A 27,839-nucleotide genomic window follows, 5' to 3' on the forward strand; every position below is an offset into this window, starting at 1 on the left:
CTAACTGCTGCTGGCTATACAGAACAGTTCTTCATCTAGCACTGACCACAGCACGTTGAAGAGACTGAACAGCATGAACAGCTCACTTACTTTTTTGTTGTGCCATTTCCAATCCCGAGATCTACAAGAGGATAGTAATATAAATGTGAGATGTACACATCCAGAAACAGTTCATTATACTGCTATAGCTGTGTGACATATTGCGATCTAACATATGAGTCAAAATATAAATAGAATAGATTCACTCAGGCAAAGATGAGTGTTGATCTCTTTTAATCTGAATTAAATATCCTAGTGTGACGTTGTGACACTTACTGCCCACCAGGTTGGCCAGGGAGGAGTCCAGGTCAACTCCGACCAGTTTGTCTGACAGCTGATTGATGGAGCACAAGGCCTGATTGGAGCCGACCATGGTGGGTTTCAGGATGTCTAAGGAGGACAGAGAGGTGTACATTGGTTGGATGTGAAACACCATGTGCATCAAACAGTAAAATATTCAACACCTCACCATCAGAGTCAATGTTGTTAACGCCGGTAGCTTTGGCTCCAAAGACTGACTCGAAATCCACCTGGAGTGCTCCTGGGGGAGGGGCCTGTGATGCTGTGGAGTACCCTGTAAAGAGGTCAAAGGGGAGGCTGCTCAGAACACGGCAGGTGCAGTGATGGATAAGCATTATCCATTGGTGTTAAAGTCAGACCTGTTACAGTACAGCTACAGGTTCTCTAGACTCTACCTCTGATAGACCTGCTACATACAGCTACAGGTTCTCTAGTACTCTACCTCTGAATAGACCTGCTACAGTACAGCTACAGGTTCTCTAGTACTCTACCTCTGAATAGACATGCTACAGTACAGCTACAGGTTCTCTAGTACTCTACCTCTGAATAGACATGCTACAGTAGAGGGCTCAGTGGGGTAGGGAGCCTGGTGTGGAAGGTGCTGGGCCATGGACACTGGACCACTACAGAAGGAGTCTGACAACRCCAAAGGAGGAGCAGGAAGAATAAGAGAGCAAAGGAAGGCATTTCAAGGCACGGCAAGAAAGGCAGGCAAGGCAAAGTGACAGTACAGAGAGAGACAGTTAACAGAAAATACTTAGCAGTTGTATAGGGACACTAACAGGTAACAAGTAAAACTAATTCTAACAAAGTCAAAACAGGAACTGCAGAGTACAAATATCCTATTGACACTAAATTCCTCAAAATCGTCAGACTACCCTAACCATAGAGTTATTATTGGGCCACTAAACACATTACATGGGTTGAGGGGCGTATGTTTGCCTGTGGGCTCAGGAAACATAGGCTGGGATGGTGAGCCATCGTAGTACCTGAGATGGAGTGTTCTATCCGCACTGTGCGTTTGTAATTGCTTGAAACGGACGAGTTTGTGTCAGTAAAGGGATTATAACGATCTAGAGAATSAAAAATAATATTGGTAAGTGAAACAGATTTAAACTTATAGCTCTAAGAGGATACTACAACAGAAAATAATCAAATTATTGGTTTGTAATATCAGAATCTAGAAGCAATAGCCTATTTGAATACATTATGAAACAATATATATCAGCAGCAGGAAAACAATCATTTGAACATAACCAACTTGGTCAGAATTAACTTAGACATGGGTTTACTAGACTGTAAAATAMATTTGAGACCTCAATGGATGAAGCGTCATATTAGACTGAACTGGCATGGGAGCCTAACAAAAGAACATCACCAGTAACTCCACCGTCACAGTGTTAGCTTGTGGTTCTATCCTTAGCACAGTCCTATAATGGAAACATGGCAAGTGGAGGCCTTGCATTTTAAGGTACACAACAACATTTAACTTTAGACAGCTATGAGATGATTTACATATAGACAGAAGTAACAACAGTACGGCTTATGGGAGACTTCCTTCAAACAGTCCCACAGAGAGACACATGAAGGGTATTTCAGGAGGAACAAAGAGTATCTTTACCACCAAACATTTCATGACCAGACGTCCTAGAGGAATAGCTAACACCGTCGGAGGACACGACAGGCAAGTGAGTGGCGGCATCGACAACAACTTTTGAGAGGAAAGGGTTAAGGTTTGGCATGGAATCATCTCCAGCTTCAGCAGAGGTGAAAGGATCTAAGCAGGCAGAGGAGAGAAAGAAAGAGAATAGATAGAGAAGAGAAGAACAGGAGGAAATCAGAGTCAGACGCAACAGGAAGAGAGGGAGAGCATGCAGAACAGGTCATGGTAGAAGAGAGCAGACAATAGAGGGGTCCTGCGGTGGTGGCTGTTTCTCCTACCTGCCCATGCTGTGGCCACAGGAAGCCCTGTAGAACTGGCCTGCACTGAAGGGTTAAAGGTCTGCTGAATGTCAAACAGGTCACTCTCCATCTTCAGAGCACTGAGGAGAGAAGACAGCAGTGATGCGATACCTGAATCAACACTGGGAATGTAGCTGAACATCAGAATTACCAGATACACACAGACGTATTGAGGTATAGGTTCCCTCTAACCACAGATCTAGAATAAGAGCACTCTAAATCCTAAACTTAACCATTAGGAGGACAAAGAAATATCTGACCCTGTATCAGTGGTTATCAGCAACTTCTAAATAATCCACACTAACCTCTCTGGTCAACCACATGAGTGGGTAAGCTTCACAGCTCATAAGTGAAAGTTTACCCATTGGAGCAGCTGGGTGTGGAGAAGAGGTCGATTGCCGGGGCTGTGCTGATAGTGCCCCCGGTGATGGAGACCGGAGACGTGTCTGTGGTGGTGAAGGAAGGCCTCTTAGAGAGCTCCTTCAGCCTCTGTTCCTGGGTGGAAAGAGTCCAAGTCAAATACAGACACTCTACAGATGTAGACTGGAGGTGATGGTTGTAGTTATGTTCAATACCAGTCAAAAGTTTAGACACAGCTACTCATTCAAGGGTTTTTATTTTTACCATTTTCTACATTACAGAATAATACTGAAGACATCAAAACTATAAAATAACACATATGGAATCATGTAGTAACCAAAAAAGTGTTAAACAAATCAAAATATATTTTAGATTCTTCAAACTAGCCACCCTTTGCCTTGATGATAGCGTTGCACACTCTTCGCATTCTCTCAACCAGCTTCACCTGGAATGCTTTTCTTGAAGGAGTTCCCACATATGCTGTGCACTTGTTGGCTGCTTTTCCTTCACTCTGCGGTCCAACTCATCCCAAACCATCTCAATTAGGTTGAGGTTGGGCGATTATGGAAGCCAGGTCATCTGATGCAGCACTCAATCTCTCTCCTTCTTGGTCAAATAGCCCTTACACAGCCTGGAGGTGTGTTGGGTCATTGTCCTGTTGAAAAACAAAAGCGCAAACTAGATGTGATGGCGTATCGCTGCAGAATCCTGTGGTAGCCATGCTGGTTAAGTGTGCCTTGAATTCTAAATAAATCACAGACAGTGTCACCAGCAAAGCACCCTTACACTCCCTCCTCCATGCTTCACGGTGGGAACCACACATGCAGAAATCATCCGTTCAGCTACTCTGCGTCTCACAAAGACATGGCGGTTAGAACCAAAAATCTCAAATTTGGACTCATTAGACCAAAGGACAGATTTCCACAGGTCTAATGTCCATTGCTCGTGTTTCTTGGTCCAAGCAAGTCTCTTCTTCTTATTGGTGTCCTTTAGTAGTGGTTTMTTTGCAGCAATTCAACCATGAAAGCCTGGTTCACGCAGTCTCCTCCGAAGAGTTGATGTTGAGATGTGTCTGTTACTTGAACTCTGTGAAGCATTKATTTGAGCTGCAATTTCTGAAGCTGGTTATCTAATGAACTTATCCTCTGCAGCAGAAGTAACTCTGGGTCTTCCTTTCCTGTGGCGGTCCTCATGAGAGCCAGTTTCATCATAGAGCTTAATGGTTTTTGCGACTGCACTTGAAGAAACTTTCAAAGTTCTTGAAATGTTCCGGATTGTCTGACCTTCTTAAAGTAATGATGGACTGTTGTTTGTCTTTGCTTATTTGAGCTGTTCTTGCCATAATATGGACTTGGTCTTTTACCAAATAGGGCTATCTTCTGTATACCACCCCTACCTTGTCACAACACAACTGATTGGCTAAAATGCATTAAGAAGGAAAGAAATTCCACAAATTAACAAGGCACACCTGTTAATTGAAATGCATTCCAGGTGACTTCCTCATGAAGCTGGTTAAAATAATGCCAAGAGTGTGCAAARCTGTCATTAAGGCAAAGGGTGGCTACTTTGAAGAATCTAAAATATATTTTGATTTGTTTAAGACTTTTTTTGGTTACTACATGATTCCATATGTGTTATTCCATAGTTTTGATGTCTTCACTATTATTCTACAATGTAGAAAATAGTGAAAACAAAGAAAAACCMTTGAATGAGTAGGTGTGTCCAAACTTTTAAATGATACTGTATGTGGGCCATACTGGATCAACCAAACGAGGCTTTGAATTGTTCAAATCATTGCCTGCATACTGCAACATATCAGTGTCCTTCACATGTAGATGGAACAGGCAACACAAAACCATGTCCATTCTCGTCAAATTCATGTTGTGATCCACGCATCATGACGGCTGTACCTTCAGTGCTTTGAGACGAGCCTGTTCCTCCTCCAGAGCAGCCTGCTTCTCCCGCTCGTCTACTTTAGTAAAAGACATCCCTGTACTGGCCAGCGAGGACACTGCGTTGGATAGAGTACTAGCCCTGAAACAACACACAACAGTAAACACCCCTAGGCAGAATACTACGGCAACCCTGGCTGAAAACATCAATAACCATTACCATCAATAATAATTTAAGCAATCTTGGCTTAAGAGCTTGGTGCACAAAGCAAATCAGTTATTATAGCGGCAGCCGCTTCTAGGCTACCTGCAGGGGGAGTAGTGGACTCAGTGCCAAAGACACTCCAGTGTGAGACGTAGGATACGTCCCAAATGGCACCCTGTTTCCTATGCACTACTTTCAAATGTAGTGTACTATGTASAGAATAGGGTGCTATTTGGGACGTAGTCCATCCTGTACATACCTGCTGGCAGCAGTGGAGTCTTTGACTTTCTTCCCCTCTAGAGAGGCCAGGTGCTGCTCCAGAGCTTCCAGGAGGCTACTGGGAGCCTGTTGTAATGGAGAACAGCAGTTAGTATACGCCAGGGTTGGAAACATGCAGTTAGACAGTACTGTACAAACACAACCATCTAAGGAAGTGATGGGCAACCTGGTTACTGTACATACACTAGCTATAGGCCTTGAAGTTTTCCTGACAACATTTTCTGAAAACATTTAACTGGTCATGTCACGTGGTGAGGAAAAACTCAGGTCTCTAACTATACTGTCCCATATACCACTATACCTTAGTTACTGGATTCTAGCTAGCACTTAGTTTACTGGGAAGTGTTTAGCCCCTCAATATGGGACAAATACTAACTCGAGACTTCAGCTGAAAGCCACATTGGATGAGTGATATTGAAATGTGTGTAGATGACACACGCCACGGCACTTTCAACATCCTACAGTATGTGGTGTTGAATTGGCAATGTCTAAGCACACCTGGGCAGTATGTTGGATGGGCTATGTGACAAAGAGAACTGTGTATACAATTTGTTTCACTCCTATAAAACACAATATCAATGAGATACAGAGTCAGAGTAGAGGCATGCAAAGACAACATCAAAGCAAGTCAAAGACACAGAAGAAGAGTGAGATGAGAATACTTACACAAACTGTGAACTAAAGGTGGAAAGGGGAAATACAGAATATAAAGGTGGTGATGGTCAGAGATAAATATCTATATTGAACTGTAACTATAATGTATTTGTAGGGTATAACACTGTTGCAGGTGCCTCATAAAACATACAATAGGGGACATAACACACAATTAGTGTAATTGTACTTTCAAGGAAAAGTATGATCCTTGGTCGAGGAGGGATTTCCCATGGAAATACTGTAATATAACCAGTGTCAATGCAAAGACTGACTGCCCCCCACACCTGTTGTGCTACAATCTATTACATTTCCTGTACATTGTGTGAAATCTGWAGTACTGTAAGATACACAGTCAGTTTGGACTCTTAACAGCTTAACACCTTTATTTACTGTAGTTAGAGCCTAATCAAGAGGGGAAGAAGAAGAAAAAGTGAGAAATATGCCTCAATTGGCAACATGCGCTAGAGGACTTCATGCACTGAGCAGTGCCTTATCTCTGGGAGACATGTGCAGGGTGGAGTAAATAGCGTGGAGGGACAACAGAGCTGATTAAATAAGAGGAGTTCATACTGAGATAGAGAGACACACAGTAATACTGAGATAGAGAGACACACAGAGAATACAGAATGAGAGAAGAAAATAGAAAGTGATAGCAAGAAATAAGGGAGAGAAAGTGAGAGCCAGAGAGAGAGAGATGGAGACAGAGAGTAGGAATCTAACTGTCTTTTCAGTACAGACAAATGGCTAGAGTAAGTTCGGTGTGTAGGCTTTTTGTGCAGAGAATGTGTCTAATAGGTTATACCAGCAGAAGTAAATCCAGCATTCAGTTTGGAGTCTTACCTGGGAAAGGTCTGGAATGTCTCCTCGATCAATCCCCACCTGCTGTCAAATGATTATGTGCAAAGTTATAGTGGTGCTTCTAAATTAAACCGTATTTTCTACCACTATCCAATTTCTGCCACCATAATTTTCTCACAAAAAWTTTAATATATCAGAGGTTTTCCCCTTTAATGAATGGTATTGAATGAATGAATAGCATCAAACTCAAAGCAGGTAAAGAAGAAATCACCTCTGCCACTTTAAGGAACTCTGAGATTCGGGTCATTCGTGTCAGGAACTTYTTGTAGATATCCAGGCCCTCTTTACACTGKGTTTTCTTCATGTCAAAGTACTTCTCTGTGGTAAAAAAAATTACAATTCAAAATAACAGCGGGCATTAGCGCTGAAAATCTKTACACACACTAGGGATAAACTCTGTAGAGAATTTAGTCTCCATTAGTACAATTTAGTTCTGTACATATCAAAAGATCTACAGTACAAGGATCTACAAAGCACTTCTCCAGACTAAACATTTTAAAAGAGTATTGATCAGAAAATAGTGGAGTAAATCAAGTTAGAGTTGATGTTTTACCCAGCAGGTTGATGATGCCTTCGTTATATGCAGCAAAAAGCCTAATGGAATCTTTGAAGAGGAGCATGAACCCTGCATTGATCACTCCRTTTGTGAGCTCATTGGCATTAACCTGAAGAAGACACATCATTCAGTTTCACATAAGCCATAAGTTGCCCTTTTAACACAATGACTTTGGCATCGCTGACAAACAATAAAAGAGCAGGTCAGTGAGGAGGAAAATAGCCTGTATCCATCTCTGGTTTCAGCACTGTCCATTCAGTAATCAGTATGCCTGACAATATGTTAGCCCCAGGAACCCTCTCATATTACAGTACATGAGCAGCACGGTTCTGGGGCGGTTGACCTCAGACTCACATTGAAGTCGAGGAGGGCGTCCATCTGGCTTTGTATGATAGGGATGGTCTTCAGTAGCTTCTCTGTATTCATGGTCCTCATCACCCCATCCACCCTGTTGAGATGTGTGTGTAGTGTTAGATAGGTGTTAGAAGCACAAAGTACAGAGAGGGAGGGAATCAGTGAGAATAGCCTYAGCCAGTCAATTTCTACTGCATGTTAACAAATCGTTCCCAGAGTTACAAAAATACTGTGATTACTTCATGGGATATAAAAAGCTTTGAAAAGTTTGAAAAAATGATGACATTCTGTTGTTAAAATTGACAGGAATCTTCTTAACTAAATATTTGAGCTGTCAAATATTTTAAGTATTTTTTTTACACCAGCTAGCGGCTCTGCAAGGGGAAAGTGTTAATGTAAGACATTTTTTGAGCCTTTGAACTCCATTGACATACATTCGGGTCAGTCAAAAACAAACATACCACTTTCTTCTGTTATATGTTGGGAATTTCTTACCCTCGCTTTACTTTAGTGAAGTCAAAGGCAACCTGTCTGTATGACACAGCCTTTTCATTCAGATATCGACTGTACCTCCGGATAAATGTGGACATATCGTAGCCTGGGAGAGAGAGACCTGAGAAGTGATATAAATCTTACATTTGTCATGAAAACCTACTTGAGAATCATGCTATATTCGTTCAAAAGTTATATTGTTTCCTCTTATAAGTATTTGTCACTGTAAYAGTTAAGGATGAGTTTGACAAAAGCATTTGAGAGCCAAGGCCTCATACTTTACCTTGTAAACCACTTTTGTCCAAAAAATTACTGAGGTTGAATAATGTGTTCCTTGAAGCCAAGTACTGCACAAAACGCTGTATCAAAGAAAAAKAGCGGTATCAATACATGTTCTTACATTTTCATTGATCTACAAAAATAGAATAGGACTGGAGTACCAGAGTCATTTCCCGATTTTTATTAAAATCGCCTGGTTAGCAATTGATTGCCTGGTTAGCAATTGATTGTCTTATTGTCTGACCTGAAAACTTCAACACTATAGCATTGCTATTATAGATATAATATATATTACAGCAAATAATGTAATGAGTGATGAATGTAGCTATAGACAATGTTCCATTGAGTGGTGATTGTAAGCCCAGCTCACCTCATTGCCGTAGACCATAAGGTGGTGTGTGGCGATGAGCGACTTGAAGACCACCACCCAGCTCGTGCTGGTKGTCCTCTCAAACAGTGAGTCAGCCAGCTGGGGAATGTTCACATTCATCTCATTGGTGCAATGGATCAGGTCTAAAGATGAGAGAGAGACAGACAGARAGGGAGAAAATGTTAGCGATAGCTTGATGTCTAGGAAGACCATGGATAATTGATGTCAAGTAGTGACTTATGGCCACTGGCCAGTAGAGGTTAAAACAGCTGTGGATACAAGGCATTTCCCCTATGGGGGAGTWGATTTTGGGGTAAAGTTAGTTAATATTCTATGAATGACAATGTTTTGAAAATCTGTGTAAACAGGGACTCAGGCACTCTGCCCTCAGCTGCAATCTCATTCAATTAGCTTTAATTCAAGGTCTGGCTAATTGCCTAACTACACTCAAGACACTTAATTACTATGCTACAGTACTACAGGCTGCCTCTCTTTTTTGGCACRGTAATTCCTCAAGAGGGTCTACTGAAGTTCAATAGATGAAAGCCTGATGAATAAGTCACCATCTCTAAATCAAACAATATATTTTTGGTCAAATACACTATAGATACAAAAGTATGTGGACACCCCTTCAAATTAGTGGATTTGGCTATTTCAGCCACACCCGTTGCTGACAGGTGTTTAAAATYAAGCACAAAGATATGAAATCTCCATAGAAAAAACATTGGCAGTAGAATGGCCTTACTGAAGTGCTCAATGACTTTCAACGTGGCACCGTCATAGGATGCCACCTTTCCGACAAGTCAGTTCGTGAAATTGCTGTTATTGTGAAGTGGAAACTAATTATTAGAATCAGGTGCGCTAGATTAGGGTAGGCTTGAAAACCTACAGGACAATAGCTTTCCAGGAACAGGGTTACAGGGCCCGGATGTAGAGATTGGGTGATGCCCGTCAAACCTGTGCAGTCTACCCATTCCCATTCAGAGTTAGACTGAGTGATGAACAAATTCACAGTATAATAACCAGGCCTGGCTTTCTGGCCTATATTCTCATGTTTTCAAAGAAGGGGGGTCTAAGTAGGACAGCATAACCTTCCAGAGCAGCAGTTAGCATGGCTAGTTGATTATCCAGGGAAGACTGGGACGGGGGATGACAGTGCTGTCATGTTATAGACACTAGACAGCCTGCTAAACATTCACCGTAGTTCGCATTGATGATAACACTTTTTTTAACTGCACCTTGATGGTGTCAYATGTTGCAACACCGCTCTAAAAAGTAGGTCTAACACAAATCATACTGTATGCAACACTATACATGAAGACTGTAGCACAACAATTAACCATTTATGTGCAATTGTGTTGCAATCTCTAACAATATCTGGTATATTGTCAGGTAAAGCAGCCACACTGAGAACTCCTAAATATTACTGTGTGGACAGTGGGCCAGGAACGATGACAGTGTTATTTTAACAGCTCTTTATATAAGGCCTAGGCGGCCTACTGTTCTGTCTGTGTATGAGAGGCTGTGAGTGAGTCTAAGGTACAGTGCATTCATAAAGTATTCAGACCCCTTGACTTTTTCCACATTTTGTTGCGCTACRGCCTTATTYAAAAATGTATTAAATWGTTTTTTTCCCTCATCAATCTACACACAGTACCCCACAATGACAAAGCAAAAACAGGTTTAGAAATGTTTGCAAATGTATTCAAAATAAAAAACTGAAATATTACATTTACATAAGCATTGAAGACCCTTTACTCAGTACTTGAAGCACCTTTGGCAACGATTACAAACTTGAGTATTCTTAGGTATGACGCGACAAGCTTGGCACACCTGTATTTGGGGAGTTTCTCCCATTCTTCTCTGCAGATCTTCTCAAGCTCAGGTTGGATGGGGAGCTATTTTCAGGTCTATCCACAGATGTTCGATCAGGTTCAAGTCCGGGCTCTGGCTGGGCCCCTCAAGGACATTAAGAGACTTGCCCCGAAGGCAATCCTACATTGTCTTGGCTTTGTGCTTAGGGTCGTTGTCCTGTTGGAAGGTGAACCTTCACCCCAGTCTGAGGTCCTGAGCGCTCTGGAGCAGGTTTTCAYCGAGGATCTCTCGGTACTTTGCTCCGTTCATCTTTCCCGCGATCGTGACTAGTCTCCCAGTCCCTGGCACAGAAAAACATCCCCACAGCATGATGCTGCCACCACCATGCTTCATGGTGTCAGGTTTCCTCCAGACGTGGCGCTTGGCATTCAGGCCAAATGGTTCAATCTTGGATTCATCAAACAAGAGAATCTTGTTTCTCATGGTCTGAGAGTCCTTTACGTGCCTTTTGGCTTCCATCTGGCCACTCTACCATAAAGGCCTGATTGGTTGTCCATCTGAAAGGTTCTCCCATCTCCACAGAGGCACTCTGGAGCTTTATTAGAGTGACCATCGGGTTCTTGGTCACCTCCCTGTCCAAGGCCCTTCTCCCCCGATTGTTCAGTTTGGCCGGGCGGCCAGCTCTAGGAAGAGTCTTAGTGGTTCCAAACTTCTTCCATTTCAGAATGATGGAGTCCACTGGTTTCTTGGGGACCTTCAATGCTGCAGAAATGTTTTGGTACACTTCCCCAGATCTGTGCCTCGACACAATCCTGTCTGGGAGCTCTATGGACAATTCCTTCGACCTCATGGCTTGGTTTTTGATCTGAAATGCACTGTTAACTGTGGGACCTTATATAGACAGGTGTGTGCCTTTCCAAATCATGTCCAATCARYTAAATWAAATTTACCACGGGTAGACTAATCTAGTTCTAGAAACATCTCAAGGATGATCAATGGAAACAGGATGCACCTGAGYTCAATTTCGAGTCTCATAGGAAAGGGCCTGAATACTTATTACAATTTGAAACTTATTTACATATCTAAAAACCTGTTTTCGCTTTGTCTTTATGGGGTATTGTGTGTAGATTGATGAGGGGGAAAAAATGATTTAATCAAYTTTAGAATAAGGCTGTAACGTAACAAAATGTGAAAAAAGTCAAGGGGTTTGAATACATTCCGAATGCACTATATTTCACGTTGGACGGCTGATCGGGTTTGGGTGAGCCAACAGACTTCTGAGCCAACTTTCATTCATCCTGTCATATAATGGCTCCTGTACCTCAGGAGAGTACTGTAGGCCTAARCTCAACTAACAGGTGTGAAACAATAGGCTGGCTGGCTGAATCAATTCACAACTTTAGCATAGTCCATAGGATTCAAATGTGATTAGAAGTGGGCACTTTCAGATCACAGTTTTCCAGTTGTTCCAGAGGTCAATGTCTGCAAAAGGAACGTAGGAAAAGCCATACAATATGTAGCTAGCCTACTACTTGCTTCAGTTGGGGTCTGAAMCAGCAACTTCCATGTCATTGTACCTGTGTGTCATGCAATATGCTCCTATAATCATGATAACAATTACATTTGAACGGTAACCTATTATGCATAACCTGCTTGCAGAAGAGATGCAAAATCCTTGAGATTTAATCACATATAATTAAATGAATTATAGTTGGAATGAATTAATGGCCATTTATTGCATTCACTGTTACTTTTGCAGTGGTAGGTGCTCTGCTTTGTGACGAGTAGCGTTTCTGAGGATGGTCACACAGATTTAAAAAAAAAGGTCTGACGTTGCCATCAGGGTTAAATATACAGTACCAGTCAAARGTTTGGACACCTACTCATTCAAGGGTTTTTCTTTATGTTTACTATTTTATAGAATAATAGTGAAGACATCAAAACTATGAAATAACACATATGGAATCATGTAGTAACCGAAAAAAAGTGTTCAAGAAATCCAAATATATTTTATATTTGAGATTTTTCAAAGTAGCCACCCTTTGCCTTGATGACAGCATTGCACACTCTTCGCATTCTCTCAACCAGCTTCATGAGGTAGTCACCTGGAATGCATTTCAATTAACAGGATGTGCCTTGCTAAAAGTTGATCTGTGGAATTTATTTCCTTCTTAMTGCGTTTGAGACAATCAGTTGTGTTGTGAGAAAGTAGGGGTGGTATACAGAAGATAGCTCTATTTGATAAAAGACCMAGTCCATATTATGGCAAGAACAGCTCAAATAAGCAAAGAGAAACATCAGTCCATCATTACTTTCAGACATGAGGGCAAAATTTCAAGAACTTTGAACGTTTCTTCAAGTGCAGTCGCAAAAACCATTAAGCGCTATGATACAACTGGCTCTCATGAGGACCGCCACAGGAAAGGAAGACCCAGAGTTACCTTTATTTTTACCCWWTGCCTTGATGACAGCTTTGCACATTCTTGGCATTCTCTCAACCAGCTTCACCTGGAATGCTTTTCCAACAGTCTTGAAGCAGTTCCCACATATACTGAGCACTTGTTGCCTGCTTTTCCTTCACTCTGCGGTCCAACTCATCCCAAACCATCTCAATTGGGTTGAGGTTGGGGRATTGTGGAGGGCAGGTCATCTGATGCAGCACTCCATCACTTTCCTTCTTGGTCAAATAGCCCTTACACAGCCTGGAGATGTTTTGGGTCATTGTCCTGTYGAAAAATAAATGATAGTCCCACTAAGCGCAAACCAGATGGGATGGCGTATCGCTGCAGAATGTTGTGGTAGGCATGCCGGTTAAGTGTGCCTTGAATTCTAAATAAATCACAGACAGTGTCACCAGCAAAGCACCCTTACACCATCTCCTCCATGCTTCACGGTGGGAACCACACATGCGGAGATCATCTGTTCACCTACTCTGTGTCTCACAAAGACATGGCGGTTGGAACCAAAAATCTCAAATTTGGACTCATCAGACCAAAGGACAGATTTCCACCGGTCTAATGTCCATTGCTCGTGTTTCTTGGCGCACGCAAGTGTCTTCTCCTTATTAGTGTCCTTTAGTAGAGGTTTCTTTGCAGCAATACCACCTGATTCACACAGTCTCCTCTGAACAGTTGATGTTGAGATGTGTCTGTTACTTATGAAATATTTATTTGGGCTGCAATTTCTGAGGCTGGTTACTCTAGTGAACTTATCCTCTGCAGCAGAGGTACCTCCGGTCCTCATGAGAACTATTTTCATCATAGCACTTGATGGTTTTAGCGACTGCACTTGAAGAAACTTTCAAAGTTCTTGAAATTTTCAGGGTTGACTGACCTTCATGTAAGATGGCGCCGGAGCAGAAGGCAGACGTTTTACGTCTTAAAGTAATGATGGACTGTCGTTTCTCGTTGCTTATTTGAGCTGTTCTTGCCATAATATGGACTTGGTCTTTTACCAAATAGGGCTATCTTCTGTATACCACCCCTACCTAATGACAACACAACTTATTGGCTAAAATGCATTAAGGAAAGAAATTCCACAAATCAACTTTTAACATGACACACCTATTAATTGAAATACATTCCAGATGACTACCTCATGAGAGAATGCGAAGAGTGTGCAATGCTGTCATCAACGCAAAGGGTGGATAGTTTGAAGAATCTCAAATATATTTTGTTTTGTTTAACACTTCTTTGGTTACTACATGATTCTATATGTGTTATTTCATAGTTTTGATGTCTTCACTATTATTTTACAAAAACATGTGGCAAAAAAAGCATTTTGCAAAGAAATTCACTTTATGTCCTGAATACAAATAGTTATGTGGTGTGTTGGATTTGCCCCAAACACTGAGTACCACTCTTTATATTTTCATRCACGGTGATGGCTGCACCATGTTATGGGTATGCTTGTCATCGGCAAGGACTGGGGAGTTTAGGATAAAAGTACATGGAATAGAACACAGGCAAAATCCTATAGGAAAACCTTTCCAACAGACACTGGGAGAGAAATATTAACCTTCCAGCAGGACAATAACCTAAAACACAAGGCCAAATATACACTTGAGTTGCTTACCAAGACGACATTGAATGTTCATGAGTGGCYTAGTAACAGTTGACTTAAATGGCTTGAAAATCTATAGCAAGACTTGGAAAAATGTCTGTCAAGCAATTACCAACAACCAACTTGACAGAGCTTGAAGAATTTTAAAAGAAGAATAACGTGCAAATATTGGTCAATACAGGTGTGCAAAGCTCTTGGAGACTTACACAGAAAGACTCACAGCAAACGTAAACACAGTCAACGCTGCCAAATGTAATTCTAACATGTAYTGACTTAGTGGTGTGAAATGTGAATACATATGTAAATGMGATATTTCTGTACTTCATTTAATACATTTGCTAAAATGCGGTGTTGTGTGTAGATGGGTAAGATTTTTTTTTTATTTAATCAATTTTGAATTCAGGCTSTCACAMAACAAAATGTGGAATAARTCAAGAGGTATGAATACTTTCAAAAGGCACTGTACATGCATTTCCCTCAGCAGTGACAGACACGCCTAGTAATGATGATAATATAGGCTACACTTTGCATATTTGACTGAAAGCATTATCCTTGATATTTCCTCTATGCCTACTGTGAAATATGAACAAGGTAGTTTCTACCTCTGAGCTGTTCAAAGGTGGTTGTTATACTCTTTCCTGTGGTAAATATATCAAATAGACCTACTGAATTWACTCCCTGGAACATATATTTTCGGGGGCATTTTTGTATAGCCAAAACGTTAATGTACTGYATTATGGAAAACTGGTCAATTGTAAGATAAGATACACTGACTGATAATTACATGATAACTGTTTAGTCCAGGGAGCCTAAAGCTATGCGAAATGAATTAAACCGCTATACAGATGGCTAGAAAGCTTGCTAATTTGACAGTAATGTTGATGATGAGTAGGAATACACTGAAATTATACAAAATATATCTGATATTAAAAGTACTGTTGTTAACGTCCAGTTAAATAATGTTACGAGAATTCTCATTGTGCGATCTCGTTTTGCTACAAAATATCCTTGATACATTTTGACAGGAACTAGCAATAACATTAGCCTATCCATTCAGCCTTTGGGCCTTGTGTAACCATCGCCATAATTCAAGAAATGCAGAACTCTGACTGGTTTTAATGAAGAATGACACATTATATCAGAAACTCTTGATTAATTCGATACTTACAATCCAAATGTTTCTTTTTCGGGCCCATTATTTCATGTGTGGTGGCCTTGCATACTGTTTTCGACACAGCAGATCCAGTTACACTGTGCTGGGCTGCAGTTATCCTGTCAGTAATGCTCTGCCCCGACATCTTCGTTTATTAATGCAACAAAGAATTTGAAAAATCACAATATGTCTATAAAGTTCCAAATTAATTGAATGATACAATCTCTACGGTTGACACCTCCTGTCCACCGCCTATTTAAAAATAAAATAAAGAAAGGGGGAAAACAAAGAAAAAGACAGGGCGACGAGGCGGAAGAAAAATGATATAAAGAAATTCAAACAACGTATCCAACGCTTGATTATTTCAGTCTTATGTTGATCCAACTGACGCCTTTAATCAAATAGATTTCATAAATAAAGATGCGGCGGTAGATTTGGTGGGTTCTCTCGCTGACTCATTCTCTGCCCATCTCTCATCCCGATCTCTCGCTCACTGGATCCCTGTGTGTCTCCTGTCTTCGTATTGRCACTCCTGCTGCTGTGTTTAAAGGACTAGAAGCATTCAGGGAAATGGCGGGCCTGCTCTGCCCTCAGAAAGGTTAGGATGTATGACGTTATACGAAGCATGCCGACCTGGAATCAGATTTTACATCCAYAATCCATAACATTTTATTCTGTGCAGGTGTCCACAACTGATTGTGGTCTTGGTGGGAAATTAATATGCCAGACCACAGCAATTAGGCCTAAATCAATCTTCTGCAATAATTTCATAATATTTTCAAATTTCTCAAGGTAAACTGGGTCGTTTGCTCACAAGTCTTTTTTTTTTTTTTTGCAACACATTTGTCCAGGTCCCACTTCCTGCAGGCTGCTATTGAAGCTTTAGTGTTGATTAGGCCTAGGCTACACTGGCTGGGTTCTTCTTCTTCTTCTTTGAGATTAACTGGCAGACTACACTCATAAAGTGTATTGCCGCCACCTACTGTACGGGGTAGTAAAAAATACCCCAAAAACAAAATCTGTTTTGGATGAACAAATTCATACCATATACCGAAAATAAAAAACACGAACCAACGCTACTACCCTGAATTTCAAACCAAAACAAAAACTGTACTATTCAGATCCCTACACAGGCTCAGGAACCTGGGAGGGGAACCTCTTTATTCAGTACTCCCTGTAACATTTCGGCTGTAAAGTCCTGGAGATCCAGAAATATATTTGCCGCCTTCACAATGATGTCCAGCTTATTTGATTTTTTATTCGTTTGACTATTGCAGTTTATCACTTGCGCTATAAACGCAACAAAGTCCACCTTCTTCACAATTAGTGTGTCGGGATCCTTCTCCTGCATGGCATTCACTGCAGACTGTGGGACATCCACTACCATGTCCTCTCTACTCACTACTTCAGCTATTTTCACTTCCTCCACATAGAAGACCTGCTGTATGGCCCTGATCCTAGCTMCTGCGACCTCCTTCATCCATGCAAGGCACTCTGGGAACATGATTCCCATCACAATTACAACAACATACTTCATCTTACTCTTCAACTACTACATATTTATTCCTTCGACAAACACTTGCCACGTGTCCACACTTTTTACAATYGTAGCACTGCAGCGGCTTCTGTACATACGGTCTCACCGCATATCTCACATACCCAAGTTTTACATAAGTTGGGAGAACCACTTCATGAAACAACAGTAAGACCGATAGGCTTTGCTCCTTCTTTCCGTTTTTCATTCAATTTAAGTGAAGTGCATCTACCACTCCTGGAATGTCCACACAGACTCTATGTCCAACGATACATCGCAGCGCTAGCTGTGCCACCAGAGATTCTGGGTTCGCRCCCAGGCTCTGTCGCAGCCTGCCGCGACCGGGAGGTCCGTGGGGCGACGCACAATTGGCCTAGCGTCGTCCGGGTTAGGGAGGGTTTGGCCGGTAGGGATATCCTTGTCCCATCGCGCACCAGCGACTCCTGTGGCGGGCCGGGCGCAGTGCGCGCTAACCAAGGTCGCCAGGTGCACGGTGTTTCCTCCGACACATTGGTGCGGCTGGCTTCCGGGTTGGATGCGCGCTGTGTTAAGAAGCAGTGCGGCTTGGTTGGGAGTTGTAGCGATGAGACAAGATAGTAATTACTAACAATTGGATGCCACGAAATTGGGGAGAAAAAGAGGGTAACATTTTTTTTAAATATTTAAAAAAGGTGGTTTTAACAATATATGCTTCTTATTAAAAGTCATGACTCAAGTGGAACACATGGCCATGTAGGACATGTGTTAGATGGTAATGGTTTCACTATATGTATAGATGTAGGATCTTAATATACTACAAGTTTCWTTTCCTGGAAAATTCTCTGCAACAAAAGTAATCAAATGAAGATCCTATATCTGTATACAGATGTAGGATCCATATACAGATGTAGGATCTTCATGTGATCACTCTTTTGTTGMTAAGAATCTTTAATTTCCACTTTAAAATTTTAGACTTGATTTGCCTTAAAGAAAAATTAATCAACCCCTACAAAAAGATGCCAATTAATTAAAATCCACATAATAATTCACAATTCCTGTTGCTGCAGGATTATTTTCCTGCTTTAGCAAACTGGCTCAAATTGAGATCCTACATTTGTCCATTTATTGTGTACATGGCCATCTAATCCGATTTGTTCTCAATGGCAGTTGTGTTCTTGTGTGCGCTTCATATTTCATTACAGCCCAGGGTCATCATATGGACAGATGCTAATGAATAGCAGATTCCCCTTGTCTGAGGTGTGCAGAAGGTTTTGTGATCAGCAGTGGCCTGGCTTCAATCTAGCACATAGTGTGGCACTTGAGGGAAGCATGCTATCAATACACTGATGCTCTATTGTGGTGCACAAAGTATTATGGGGTATTGACAAACAAGCAAACACATGATAAACACACACACACAAGGACAATACACACATTCAGATCTATGATCTTAATTTGGTCACCCTGTTGCAGGAGAACTTTCCCGCAATGCAGGAAATGTTAAACTTGTAGTGTATTTGTGGTTTAAAAAGGCTTCTGAAATGTGTAATTTCACACACACAAGAAAACATTGATCCAAGTCTGAAATACACCAAACATATTTCATGAGTAACCTACAACATGACACACTGCTCTTCATAAGTGAATCAATGCAAACACCAATGTTATCTTGCTAGTACCTTTAGATATTATGCTCTTTATATTGTATGCCATTACATAAGCATGTTATCTAACAAAAAATTAAAAAGCTAAAATTATGTAACAAAAAGCCAAAAGCATGATATGTTACAAAAACATTATCTAAAGTTGCCATTTCCATTCTGTTCTAGGGGTGTTTCAGGAGAGATGGGTTAATGGGTGAGGAACCAGAGAGCCCCTGACCCTACACTCACACTAGGCCMCAGCTTATCTGGAGAGAATCCCTTGAAGTAGCCCAATATTAGACCTCTGATTAGTTATTYCATTAATCAMGGGTATAATATTGGGCTTTGAAGAAGCCTGTCAGATCAGGTTGAGAATCACAGTATGTTCACAAAAAGTATTCTGTCTGATGATAACACATAACAGCCGATGAAGCTGTTAGGGAGATGTGGTGTAAAAATGTATCAAAAACATAATATTGTAATAACTTCTAAATTGGGACCATTCTGGTCGCAAATGCTCTTAAATATTTTGCTTTGCGACCTGGAGTTTTGATTTCACCCATATAACACATTAATTGAATGGCAACATGATGGCTGTGTTTACACAGAAAGCCCAATTCTGATTGTTTGCCCAATTATTGGCAAAAGAGCTGGTCTGATTGGTCAAAAGACCAATTAGTGGGAAAATATAAGAATTGGGCTGGTTGTGTAAACTCAGCATATGTTTGTGTGGTTGGAAGCAAGCAAAGTTGTTCAATTGTAATAATTTAGTGTCCTGTGCGCTTGTCACGTTCCTGACCTTTTTCCTTTGTTTTGTCTTTGTTTAGTTGGTCAGGACGTGAGCTGGGTGGGCATTCTATGTTATTTGTTTCTATGTTTAGGGTTGTTAACTAGCCTGATATGGTTCTCAATCAGGGGCAGGTGTTTTACGTTTCCTCTGATTGAGAACCATATTTAGGTAGGCTGTTCAACTGTTTGTTTGTGGGTGATTGTTCCTGTGTCAGTGTTTGTGCCACACGGGACTGTGTTCGTTCGTTTCATTCGTGTGTTCCTTCCTGTTCGGGCGTTCATGTTATATGTTCACAAGTTCAGGTCTGTTAACGTCGTTTATTGTTTTGTAGTTTATCAAGTGTTTTTTCGTGTTCGTCTTTCTTTATAAAACATTATGTATTCAATCCAAGCTGCATATTGGTCCGATCCTTGCTCATCCTCAGACGTGGAGGAGGACGAGCGTTACAGCGCTCTTACATTTTATATTATTATATGAGTGGCACCACTGAAATTTTTCAATGGAGGCGAGAGAGGACGGAAGAGAGAGGAAGCAGGAGTTGAGCAAATCAAATTAAGAAAAGGGCATTGTATCATTTCACCTCACCSGTGAGAATTAAGAGGAAATTCTGCAATTTTCAGAGGACAGTAGAAGTTGATAAAAGTGCTTCAGTAAGTTATAAAGTAAAACTTTGGTCATCAGTATATAGACCATCTTTGCTTGCTTTAGTTTTAAAGATGAAATGTATTCCCATTGTGATTGGTTCATTAACAGAGGCAATATATAGTTTTATATTTAAATCTTATCTATTCTGTTTGCTCCTCAATTCATGCACCTTGGTTGGATCTAGGAGAGTGAGGTAGCGGCAGTGTTAAATTCACTTCACTTACACCTGAGAACTACGAACACACTGCCAAGTCTCGTCTGATGATGCTTTGCTGTACCAAGAGTAGTATTCAAGACTGTTGTGGTTCCACCTCACCTTTACCATTTAGAAAACATCTTGTCTCTAGCCCAAACCGTTCAAAATGTAAAACTCATATTACCTGAGATGTATTTTTATTGTGGTCATTATAATTTCATATACCATGTTACATACCGTTTCAATCTACTTGCGGGTCGCTAACTATTTGTTTGATAGCAAAACAACCTTGTCCAGTCATGTTACCTTGCTGGCTAATAACCTGGTAACTTGACCTGTATGGTTTAAGATGGCACTGGAAAAAATAAAGAGGCTTCTGTTTTGCTTCAAAATAAGGATTCATATAGGCCTAGTGTAGGCCATATATAAATCAATTTWAATTAATCTATTTTCTGGTGATCCTGAATACTGTTTGGTGTGCTCCTAACTTTTGTTGGGAGCAGCAGTGCTAACAATGACAAMAGTTAATTTAGAGCTTAATTTAGAGTTTTTGTAATCAAAAGTCATATCATTTAATGTAAAAGACTTTCAAAATAAAACTTCCAAGTCTAAGTAGGTCCAAACTACACCATAAACTCTTCTGTTTAAATCATTGAATTAACTTTACCCTAAGTGATACCCTGTGCATCACAATGACCTACACACAGCCCTGCATTAGACCATGCAGACCAGACGTGAGTTGACTTTTATGTCCATGTGAATGTAGGCCGCGGCCTGCTCTCCTCAGCACCTGATGACAGCTTAATTCCCAGGCCGGGCCCCCTGCTGAGGAGGCCGTTTGTGTGGGATGACAGACGGAGATCAGGCCAAGGGGAGATGAGTGGGAACCCTGCAAGCCCGCTCAGGTTTCGTGCACCGTGAAAAGATTTGTCCAGGCCATTCACCTCTGATGGAGTTTCCCATGTTCTGCTGGGAAGCACTTTTTGTTGAAGTGTTTCCATAGCGAGTCCCCRTTTCTCTCTATCTCTGCGTGGGCACACACATATGCACTCACGCATGCACGTTGGCACACACACATTTTGTGGAGAGAGCTGGCCCGTCCATTCGGTTGTTTGCTGCAGCCGAGACCACATGGAGCACCGGTGAGCTGGCCACTACACAAACCAAGGTAAGATGGGTTCAGGCGCAGAGCAAGGGGGCCAGAAAAATAAGGGAACAGGATAAAAAGGGGTTGGGTGGTCTTGGAAAGAGGGGACTTGTTAGAATAGTTAGGGGACTAGAGTAAAGGAAAAGAGGGGCAGTAAGGCGACCAGGGCAAGAGGGTTTATGTTATGAGGAGGTCTAGATGAGAGGTGTTGGAGGACTTTGGGGGCTTGAAAGGGCTTTTAAATAACTTGAAGGTACAGTACAGTTTCAGACATTCTTGCAACACAATAGACATTTTGAGGGTTATAAGTTGTGACATTCTGAAGGATGGAAATGTGTGAACCTCGCTCTCTAGGTGGTAAGATGGAGTGCTTATGTTTGATCCTCCTGCTGATGGGTAGGACCACTTCAGTCTTGGCACAGTTTAATGGATACAACTGTGATGCCAACTACCACAGTAGGTTTCCTGGTGAGCATGACAGTCATTTCATCTCTATGTAAATTATCCTCTCAAATMATTTTCACTTATTCTTAGGTCTGAGAATTGTTGTTAGAATTACTGCTTATCCTTTTTATCCCTCTCTCTTTAGCGGAGCGTGACATCAGTGTGTACTGCGGGGTTCAGACCATGACCTTGAAGATTAACTTCTGCCCAGTGCTGTTCTCCGGCTACACAGTTGCAGATCTTGCGCTCAACGGTCGCCATGGCGATACCCACTGCCGGGGCTTCATCAATAACAACACGTTCCCTACGGTAGTACTGTTCAGCATCAGCCTCAGCACACTGGAGGCMTGCGGCAACAGCCTGGTGGTGAGGAACACGCACACACACAGACGGACACACACAGACGGACACACTCGCGCACACACACATATACAGTTATGCTTTGTACTTACACAGCTTGTATTAGTATGACCAGCAGAATGTAATGTGTTTTATAATTTGGGAGCACGTCTTGCTTGAGGCTATGGTAGGTGTTGTACCAGATTGTGTATTTAGAGACAATGTCCCTGTCCTCAGGTGACAACAGCCTATGGGGCTAATGCCTACAGGAACATGTCACTGGTACAGATTGGGAATATCTCAGGGTACATTGACACTCCAGACCCGCCATCCATCATCAGCTATCTGCCCGGCCTGCTGTACAAATTCAGCTGCAGCTACCCTCTGGAATACCTGGTCAACAACTCACAGCTGGCATCGTAGGTGCCTGTCATAAACACCTGAAGAGCTTATTTAGAATAAAACTGAAGTATTGAATACATAAGTAGGGATATTTCAGTATTTTCATATTCAGTGMAGACTTCAATAAACAAAAATTCAAAAAACAAAAGCATGTTTACCTGTCTGAACTGTACTAAATAATTTGAACCTTTTCTAGATCATCTGCTGCAATATCAGTGAAGGACAGCAACGGTACCTTTGTGAGCACATTGAGTATGATCCTTTACAATGTGAGTACACAACATCAGTGTTTTTTTTAGGTCACACAAAGACTTCATAACAGGTCTCTCATAGTAGGAATCCAATGTCAAATAATAGCTAGAACATGCTCCCGTCAAAATACCAAACAAATGACGAGACATTTCTATTAGGTAGAAATAGACATATAATAAAAATAGGCAACTTTTTTTATTCATGGKCAAAATCATGTTTGTGCAGGACTCAACCTACAACCAACAACTCTCTATCCCAATGGCCGGACTGGCTTTGAAAACCAGAGTGTTTGCTGCAGTGAAAGCCACAAACCTGGACAAACGGTGAGAGATAAGGAGATCTTAAAAAGAGATMTTAAAAAGTTATATTTTTTGTTCTAGTTTCTATTATTCACAATACAGATGGGGATATGATTTGAGAAGCACAAAGATTTCCAACATGATGTGAACAGAAAGCTATGATTCCGCCATGATACGTGCTGTTTTCAAAGCTAATTGAATAGCTGCAACCTGCTGGGACTTTCTCTCACAACCTGGATGGCATAGAACTCATATAGTAGTCAAGTACAACTGGACTATGTCATGCACAGTATGTCATACACATACGCTATAATTTAAGACCAATCCTCTATGCCCCATACCAATTCAGTTCTATCCTCTTTGGTTCATTGCCATTCAGCTGTCCTCTATGACTGTGTGAAGGCGCCAGTGGTGGTGCTAAGAATGTCTGATCTGTCCTGTTGTGTTGTGTGGTTAGATCTCTATCCTGTATCAGCCCTGTACTGTTTTGTCTCTCTCTAGATGGAATATCTTGATGGACTACTGTTACACCACTCCCTCAGGGAATCCCAATGATGAACTGCGCTATGACCTTTTCTTTGGGTAATCACACTTTTTCTCAAATGATGCCAGGATAAACGACAAAAGTGTCCCATTACCCATTCACCCTCAACCACTTATCATAGAGGCCCTACAATGGGTTCTCATGATGACTGATAGGAMATTTTTCTCGTTGAGCAGTTAAAACAGGTCTAGACGTTTCAGTAGTTTCAGTGCATTTTGTGTGTGTTTGTGTGTGCGTGCATGCTTGCGTGCGATGCTCTTTCCAAACAGCTGCTATAAAGACCCACAGACCACTGTTTTTGAGAATGGGAAGAGTCAAATGGGTCGTTTTGCCTTCGAAGTGTTCCGTTTCGTCAAACACAGACACCAGAAGATGTCCACTGTGTTTCTGCACTGTGTCACCAAGCTGTGTCGGGTAGATGACTGTGTCCTGCTCATGCCGGTAAGAACATTTGACACCTTACCAAATGATGTGTTCAACATCAGCACAGTCAATAGGGTGAACTACAATGCTCTGAAAATATCAGAAAACATGTACCACCTATCTTGTCTTCTGATCAATATGAAGCTTCACATAGTCCGGTAATACCTGAGCACAATTTACTATTCCCTAATGAATACAGTATCTTATAAAGGGGTATATGTCTGTCATTTTATATTGATCTAATATTTCCAGATCTGTGGGCGTCGGCGTAGGAGAGATATAGAAGAGAGCCTGGAGTCTCGGCCGTCGTCTGGGGATGCCATCCTCACCGCTGGACCCATCATCACCAGGATTGGTACGCAGTACACCTCTTCATCCATAGCCACTTCAACTTAGACTATAGTTTTGTCTGACTTTAATTCGATTATTTTGATATCCATGATATAGTTGTAGAGTAAGTATTAAAACTGTACAGTATGATGTGATGTAGCCTATACACGATAATCCCTTTCGATTATATACTGTATAGTCTTGAAATATATTGATGGAGGGTGAGGTGGGATTTGACAGTATAATCAGTGGTTATTCAGTACATTTTATATTAAAATAAATGGTTGTTTTCCTCAATAATGTTGAAACTATGAAAGCATCAATGRTTGATTTTGTTTCTTTTCAGATGAAACTCCAACAAATAACTCACAACTTGGTAAGCTCTCTCGCTTTGTCACTGCTTGTGCAATGCCTTGAGAGGTGATATATTTTTCTAATCTATAAACTCTATGACCTTTATACATTATTTTTACATTATTGATACATTCTCTAGCTTCAAAAGAAAATGTTGACATCCATGGATTTACAGCGGAAGTGATTCATACAAGTTTTACCACTAACTGTGGTAATTTTAGCCTATATCAGTGAGTATTTGTGTCGGCCCATACTTACTCTTTGTGTGTTTGTGTGTGGTAATCCAGCTTCATCGAGTGGCCCCTCCCTGCCGTTGAACCCAGTGACCAGTGCTCTGCTGTCGGGTGTGGTCATTCTGGGAGTGTTCAGTCTGGGCTTCTTCCTGCTCTCGCTCCGCCTCCTCCGCAGACCCCCCCTCCCTACAGCCACACCCTCAGAAGCATGGAACCCGGGCTTCAAATAAATTTCTCATTCTCATTATCGCTCTCATTCTCCCCCTCACTTTTTTCTCTCTCTCTCTTATCCATCTAACTATAACTAATACCTACAGTATGTATTTGCATGGCAGTTAGAATAGGCAGCTGCATATAAACTCCCAGTAAAGATAACTGTGATCTAAAATAATTATTCTAGAGTAAGAGGAGGTTTAGCCATGAGCAATAGTTTCACTATGTAACTACCAAGTAAATAGATCAATACATAATAGGAACAGTTATTGTAGAGTGGGACCTGTATTTCCTGAAATGTATACTTAGCTACTCTATCTTTCCTGAACGTGTACTTACTCTCCGTTTCTTACTTACTCTTATCCGGCAGCTCTAACAGTCACTGTCATGCCAAACTCTCAATCACATACTCACGTGTACATACACATAGTCAAGCGCATATTGATACTGTAAATAGTTAATTCCTCCTTTGCGTACAAGGGTACAGTATATGTTCAATAACAATTTAATTAATTGTTTTCCTGTTCTTTATTTTGATTAATTGATAGACCAGTGTATTGTTTTTTACAGGTTGTGTGTAATAAAACTGGCCCAGGTCAGTATGTAAGGCTCATTTCACATCTATTCAATACCTTGGTGTCTTTTTGTCATCAATTGCTTGGCACAGGATCAGTTACATTAAAGAAATGAAGGGTCATACAAATAACCCTGACACCCGGTGATGCCTGCTACTGTYCTCTACAAAGACCAACACCATAATGTTACTTGTTGTAGCTATTTGATTTCTATAACACACTACCTGTCTTAAGTATAGTACTAACACRTGAGGAGAATTGAAGAAGTGATACATTTTATATATATGATCATGATGAATATTTATATACCATATGTACTTATTGGTATTAATTATGGCTGAAATATTGACTTCTACATAACTTGAATATTGGTGACATCAATGCTTAATTAAAAAAAAAAAAATCTTGCTCAAGTCAGGACTTCAGCCTATGTGCATTTTTTATTTGAGAATGATGTGTTTTTTCCCCTTTTTAGGGAATTTGCTATTTGACCTTCACTGATGTGGAAAGTTTAAAAAAGAAAGCAAAAAATGTACTGTAATTGCCTAACTTCGTATTATGTGTGTAAGTTATAATCATGTTCAAAGGAGTTGCATGTGGGGGGTTATTTTTCAAATAAATCTTTTACATATCAGTCTGCCTAATGATATTATTTACTGGCCTTATTTATAGTGTATCAGTATAATTTTTAACACTGATGTTGTGCCATGTTTTAGACTTCAAGCTAGAATTGAATCGAACCTGATTGTGTCTTTAACCCATGGTCAAATAAAATCACAGAAGGTTTCTGGCTATTGTAGAAAGTAGAGGTAGACCCCCTTATAGATGTTTCCAGTTTTCTGAATAAGTGCACAGGCAGTCTGTAAACAAAGATACAGCATACATATTGCTATTTTTGATTGTATTCCAGCAATTGCAATTAAATTCTATGATGATTGTGATCTATTTTCCTCCATATTAGAGGCATATGGTCCCAGTGGCCTGCTATCACATGTCTAACTCCATGCTAATTGTGAAATGTAACCTACACAACAATCCTATAATCTGGGCCCTTTATTGCGCTAATCCCATATTTCAGCAGCTATTATACATTATATTCTCTGTCCACAATGGCCGCCGATGACTGAGAGGAGAGAAATGAGAGCAGTCATCACCCTCTGGATTTACTATCTTTGATAAGCTATTATGCTTTTTTTTACATCAGCTGATATCTCAAAGTGCTGTACAGAAACCCAGCCTAAAACCCCATACAGCAAGCAATGCAGGTGTAGAAGCACGGTGGCTAGGAAAAACTCCCTAGAAAGGCCAAAACCTAGGAAGAAACCTAGAGAGGAACCAGGCTATTTTTTTATTTATTTGTCTTCGAAAGCCAAGTCAACAAACAGATTACCGACCATTTCGAATCACACACACCTTCTCCGCTATGGCAATCTGGTTCAGAGCTGGTCATGGGTGCACCTCAGCCACGCTCAAAGGTCATAAACGATATCGTAACCCCATGCGATAGGAAACAATACTGTGACAGCCCGTATTCATTGACCTGGCCTAAGGCTTTTGACTCTGGTCAATCACCACATCCTCAATTGGCAGACTCGACAGCCTTGGTTTCTCTAATGATTGCTCGCCTGGTTCACCAACTTACTTCTCTGATCGAGTTCAGTGTGTCAAATCGGAGGGGTATGTTGGTCCGGGCCTCTGGCACGTCTCCTATGGGGGTGCCAACAGGGTCAATTCTTGACCGACTCTTCTTCTCTGTTTACATCAAATGATTGTCGGCTCTTTGCTCGGTGATTCTCTGGATCCCACCTCTACGCAGACGCACACTATTGCTGCTGATGGATAACTTCCTGGCCCTTTTTGTTGACAT

General features: G+C 41.1%; 2 protein-coding genes across 10 annotated transcripts; one reads left to right on the forward strand and one right to left on the reverse strand.

Moving 5' to 3' along the window:
* Positions 1 to 86: 86 nt before the first annotated feature.
* Positions 87 to 16,482, reverse strand: LOC111949389 (phosphatidylinositol-binding clathrin assembly protein). Of its 9 annotated transcripts, none has more exons than XM_023966508.2 (18): positions 15,646 to 16,482; positions 8,601 to 8,743; positions 8,235 to 8,310; positions 7,955 to 8,072; positions 7,460 to 7,553; positions 7,103 to 7,214; positions 6,761 to 6,867; positions 6,532 to 6,570; positions 5,018 to 5,103; positions 4,572 to 4,695; positions 2,663 to 2,796; positions 2,281 to 2,381; positions 1,961 to 2,116; positions 1,329 to 1,412; positions 880 to 975; positions 509 to 613; positions 316 to 429; positions 87 to 121 (listed from the first exon to the last, which is right to left on the reverse strand). In XM_023966508.2, the coding sequence occupies exons 1-18, from the start codon at positions 15,773 to 15,775 to the stop codon at positions 87 to 89; spliced, it is 1,854 nt and encodes a 617-aa protein (XP_023822276.1). In that variant the 5' UTR covers positions 15,776 to 16,482. The 9 variants fall into 9 exon arrangements, with proteins under 9 accessions (XP_023822276.1, XP_023822274.1, XP_023822277.1 ...); XM_023966506.2 differs by having other exon boundaries at positions 6,532 to 6,573; positions 15,646 to 16,481; XM_023966509.2 differs by having other exon boundaries at positions 6,532 to 6,573; positions 7,955 to 8,057; positions 15,646 to 16,480.
* A 4,937-nt stretch (positions 16,483 to 21,419) lies between these two features.
* LOC111949393 (zona pellucida-like domain-containing protein 1) lies at positions 21,420 to 26,606 on the forward strand. The gene is made up of 11 exons (XM_023966521.2): positions 21,420 to 21,585; positions 21,919 to 22,032; positions 22,154 to 22,374; positions 22,585 to 22,766; positions 22,946 to 23,018; positions 23,227 to 23,324; positions 23,802 to 23,882; positions 24,114 to 24,285; positions 24,520 to 24,622; positions 24,944 to 24,973; positions 25,239 to 26,606. Exons 2-11 carry the CDS (start codon positions 21,927 to 21,929, stop codon positions 25,412 to 25,414), a joined length of 1,242 nt encoding a protein of 413 aa, XP_023822289.1. The 5' UTR covers positions 21,420 to 21,585; positions 21,919 to 21,926; the 3' UTR covers positions 25,415 to 26,606.
* Positions 26,607 to 27,839: the final 1,233 nt, after the last annotated feature.

The sequence above is a fragment of the Salvelinus sp. IW2-2015 genome, linkage group LG22 (genome assembly GCF_002910315.2).
Source record: "Salvelinus sp. IW2-2015 linkage group LG22, ASM291031v2, whole genome shotgun sequence".
In the NCBI taxonomy this organism is placed as follows: Eukaryota; Metazoa; Chordata; class Actinopteri; order Salmoniformes; family Salmonidae; genus Salvelinus; species Salvelinus sp. IW2-2015.